The sequence below is a fragment of the Pristiophorus japonicus genome, unplaced genomic scaffold, assembly GCF_044704955.1.
Source record: "Pristiophorus japonicus isolate sPriJap1 unplaced genomic scaffold, sPriJap1.hap1 HAP1_SCAFFOLD_776, whole genome shotgun sequence".
Lineage (NCBI taxonomy): Eukaryota > Metazoa > Chordata > Chondrichthyes > Pristiophoridae > Pristiophorus > Pristiophorus japonicus.
In genome coordinates, this window is record NW_027254693.1 from 140,790 (window position 1) to 145,858 (window position 5,069).

At 46.9% G+C, this 5,069-nt stretch overlaps 1 protein-coding gene across 1 annotated transcript; it reads left to right on the forward strand.

Moving 5' to 3' along the window:
* Positions 1–1,888: 1,888 nt before the first annotated feature.
* Positions 1,889–4,731, forward strand: LOC139256814 (zinc finger protein 239-like; the record flags this gene model as incomplete). Its single annotated transcript, XM_070874321.1, has 1 exon — positions 1,889–4,731. A coding segment is annotated over one exon (720 nt), but the record flags the coding sequence as incomplete, so codon positions are not given.
* Positions 4,732–5,069: the final 338 nt, after the last annotated feature.

The following is a 5,069-nucleotide window of genomic DNA, read 5'->3' on the forward strand; positions in this document are numbered from 1 at the left end:
ACCGGATGTAGGCACGGAAGAGAGGCAGACAGTCAGGCTGAACGACCCCCTCGACCGCCCGCTGCCTGGACCGGCTGATGGCACCCTTGGCCTAAAGGTGACCACAAATCTGTGAGGGGCAGGGTCAGCTGCTCAATCTGTTAAAGTATTAATAGCAGTATAGAGTACAACAACAAGCTCATTATGGTCAACCTTTATCAGTCACTAGTTACACCTCAGATATTGAGGGTTGGGCTCCACACTTTGAAAAGGACATCAATAATAACTTTCAAAACAATGAATGCTTCAAAGGGAAAAATGTTCCAGTGTTTTGGGGTAGGTGCAGGGAGTGGCTCTTTCAGTGAGTCGGACAGGCTTGATGGACCGATTGGTCTTCTGTGCTGTATGGTTCCCTGAAATGGTGACAGTCTGGGAGCATCTGTCTCAGAAGATGAAATGGAGAGTGGTCAGGGAGAGCCCATCACCAAACAGGGAGATATTACAGATAGATAGGGAGGGTCAGAGTGTATAAAGAGGTGATGAGAGCACAGACACCCAGACAGAGTCAGCACCTTCAGGGGAGGAGAGGGAAGGGAACCAGTGAATGTGGAACTGAACCCAGACAGAGTCAGCACCTTCAGGGGAGGAGCGGGAGGGGAACCAGTAAGTATGGAACTGAACCCAGCCAGAGTCAGTGCTTTCAGGGAAGCGAGAAAAAATAGTTGGAGATGGTGCAATAGGTTTGGATTTCTGCACAGGGAGAGGGAGAGTGTGTGGGATGGGCATTTACAGCTTTGGAGAACAAGACTCACCACTTATACTTTATAGTTATCCAGTAGGTCCCTGGATGATCAGTCCATCCTAACACTGTCCCATCAAGGGTTTCTTCCCTGGTGCCTACTTCTGCCGAGTGTTACTCCTAGATCCTCACTTTGGACTGTCCAAACCTGTCTATCTTTATACCCTCCTTTTCATGTAATATTCCTGTCCGAACTCGTCGAGTTGGTGCCAGTAAGTCTGAGTGATCAGGTCAGTAAGTCTAAGGTAATTAGCTTCTTTCCTGCTGAAATTGACAGTGCATACTTGGTCTTTGTGATGGGGGAAATTGGCTCTGCTTTGGCTGCCCAGACCGGTGACCTTATGGCCTGTACTTCCACACTACTTACAGTGATGACTTTTGTAAACAGCTTTTACAGGGGTTTAGAAGGGGAGGATACGCAGAGGGGATTAAACCTGGGCCCCTCCTGTTATTATGACTCAGTCACACTGGTCGCTGCCTGTAGCTACTGAGCCATTGAGAGGAGGGTCCAGTGACCCTGCTGGAAAATGCACATGTGATGCCTCATGAGAATAGCCTGTCGACACTCACTGTTGAGGTTCGCACATGGGTCACGTATTGGAGAGAAACTGGTGAGTGTCGAACTGAACCCAGCCGGAGTCAGCACCTTGAGGAGAGAGAGGGGAACCAGTGAGTGTAGAACTGAACCCAGCCAGAGTCAGCACCTTCAGGGGAGGAGAGGGAGGGGAACCAGTGAGTGTCGAAATGAACCCAGCCAGAGTCAGACATTAGTGAACCAGTTGGGTTTTTACGACAATCCGGTTGCTGTCATAGTCACTTTGTTGTACTGCCAGCCCCTCAATTTAGCAGATTCATTCAGTTCAAATTACTAACCTGCCTCTTATTAAAGAAGCAGTAGCAGGACATTTGGAAAAGCAGAATTCAGTCAGTCAGAGTCATGTTTCACACATTTGTCTTGTCTATTACTAACCTGCCTCTTTGTGGGTTCTCTCTCACACTCCCTTTTTCCTGTTATAAATTAATTTTACAGGGTATTCGAAGGGGAGGATTTGCAGACAGGAAACTCAAATTGCACGCTGCATCAAAATCTGACGGCGTCACTCGATTCATTGGGACCGGTATATCATCGGCCTCTCAATATGGAAGCAAAAAGCACCATTGACAGTGGGGAGAAAGTGTACACGTGTTGTGTGTGTGGACGAGGCTTCAGCCGAATCTCTGGCCTATCGAGACACAAGCACAGTCACACTGGGGAGAGGCTGTTCAGAGTGTGGGAAGGGATTCATTCAGTCATCCCACCTTCTGATACACCAGCGAATTCACACTGGGGAGAGGCCGTTCACCTGCTCAGAGTGTGGGAAGAGATTCACTTCGTCATCTAACCTGCTGAATCACCAGCGAGTTCACACTGGGGAGAGGCTGTTTATCTGCTCCGAGTGTGGGAAGGGATTCACTCAGTCATCCAGCCTGCTGACACACCAGCGAGTTCACACTGACGAAAGACCTTTTAAATGCCCGGACTGCAGGAAGTGCTATAAAAGTCCCGGGCAACTGATGTGCCATCGTGTTCACACTGGGGAGAGACATTTCAGGTGCTCTCGCTGCGGGATTGGGTTCACGCGATCATCTGGACTTACTATACACCAGTGCATTCACACTGGGGAGAGACCGTTCAGGTGCTCTCGCTGCGGGATTGGGTTCACGCGATCATCTGGACTTACTATACACCAGTGCATTCACACTGGGGAGAGGCCGTTCACCTGCTCTGAGTGTGGAAAGGGATTCACTCAGTCATGCAACCTGCTGACACACCAGCGACTTCACAAGTGACTGTAGGGCATGGATTCTGCTGTTTTTGCTGCTCTTAATCACATCCAGGACTGAACCATGTTCATTGTGACAGTTGGGGTTTGTTTCTGCTGATAACTTCTGTAACTGGGCTGGAGTTTAATATTCAGGATGAATGGGAAATGAATCAGCTTTGCTTTTAACACATTGCTGTGGATTTTTGTCTTTCCCACCGGAGTGTTTAGCATCACCCGGCTGGAGCTCAGAGAGGACAATCTAGGGGGAGGATCATACGGCGGGAACAGAACTTCAGCCTGGACACAATCCTTCAGGGCCACACTGAGAGGGCCAAACGGAACTTTGGTCTCTTTCATCTCTCTGCACTGACAGCAAAATCACCGTGCGGGTTAATCTTGAGGTGTGTAAGAAATGTGTCCCAGCCGCTCTGTCCCATGGTTCAGAGCTCCTGGGCATGGAACAGAAGGCTCCTTTAGAAATTATCCCCAGTGCTTTGTTTGCTTTTTTAAATGGCCGTATTAACCCACGTCGCTACTTTTAGTGATTTGTGTATCAGTACCCCTCGATCCCTTGGCTCCTCTGCCCCATTTCGACTCTTATTTTCCAAATAGAATGTGGCCTCCTTATTCTTCCTACCAAAACACACCACCTCTCACTGATCTATACTGAAATTCATTTCCCAATTACACACGCATTCTGAAACTTATTAATATCTTGCATTTTGTCACAGTCTTCCTCAGTATTAACTCTACCTCCCAATTTGTGTCATCTAAAAATGTGGAAATTGTACTTCTGATTCACGAGCCCAAATCCTTTATGTAAATGGTGAACAACAGTGGTCCCAGCACCGATCCCTGGGGAACACCATCTCCCACCTGTTGCCAAAACAGTGGTCCCAGCACTGATCCCTGTGGGACATCACCTCCCACCTATTGCCAGAACAGTGGTCCCACAACCGATCCCTGGGGAACACCACCTCCCTCCTATTGCCAGAACAGTGGTCCCAGCACCGATCTCTGTGGAACACCACCTCCCACCTATTGCCAGAACAGTGGTCCCAGCACCGATCCCTGTGGGACACTACCTCCCACCTATTGCCAGAACAGTGGTCCCAGCACTGATCCCTGGGGAACACCACTGCCCACCTATTGCCAGAACAGTGGTCCCAGCACCGATCCTTGGGGAACACCACCTCCCACCTTTTGCCAGTCTGAGTAGCTACTCTTAACCCCTACTCTCTGTTTACTGTTTTGTAACCAGCTTGCTACCCACAACAGTATGTAAGATTTACAAGATGACCAAGGTCAGGCCGTGTGGAGTGAAGGGCCAGGCAGCAGAATGGATGGAAAGATGGCTGCAAAACAGAAATCATTTGTTGGAGTTGAGGGCAGTTTGTTGCCATATTTCCATCCTTTCTGTTACCTGACCTTTGACTCCACACGACCTGACCGTGGTCATTTTGTGAGACAGTACATACTGCAGACACAGTGCACCAGAGGTGGAGGGGGTGGATATTGAGTCCTGTGGCAGGGGCGCTGATGAAGTGGATTTCTCTGAGTTTTGAGGCAGTGCTAATGACGTTTTTCACCACTTTCCAGTTTTTAAAATAAAAATCTTATTGCCAGTTTATTAAAGCCATTAAAAGCCTCTCGGAATGTAAATGTGGATTCTTTTCCCTCAATCTGGTTCAGCAAAATTACTGAAACGAATACCGATTGTGCTTTAAACAAAGCAAGCTTTTATTTAAAAAGCAAATCCCGATCGGGGACCTTATCAGACAGAAGGTTTACTCTCTTGATAGAGCGTACACACTTCCTACGGACAAGGTAACGTTGCATTGTAAAGCGACGACAGTTATACATTTTCAGAAATAGATAACAAGATACAATTAGAGTGACATCCTAGTTCAGCCTATCCCTTTTGATCCTTCCTTTCCTTTGTCCACTCATGAACCGACATCTATATGGGCTGTTTTTACTAAAGCTCAGGCATTGCTTCTAAATGTTACAATTTTACTGGCGTGACTACTAACTGAAACCTTGCAATTCTGCTAATTGTGCTGATGTTGTATTTTCATTTATCCATATATCCATTTCATGTTACAATTTATACTGGCATGATTAGTAACTTAAAACCTTGAGAACGTCTTAATTGTGCTGATGTTGTATTATTTGCAATCTGACATTCTCTTAGTTATTTTTCCATGGCTTATACATTTTCATATATCCAGTTCACTTCACTGTCTTTATTTCCATATATCCAGTTCACATATTGTGGAAATGTATTTTTATCTAAGCTGATACCATACGGTATTTGTGTGCCTTTTGATTAAAATGGAGTCCTGGCCCTTCCAGAACTTTCTGCATTTTAGCAGCCAGCTTATTATGAACAGCTAAACCTGCTGTTAGATGGCTGATGGTTATCAGACAGCTAGGAGACAAGTCATGCTGAGACAAGTAACCCCCCATGGTGCTCTCCTATTGTC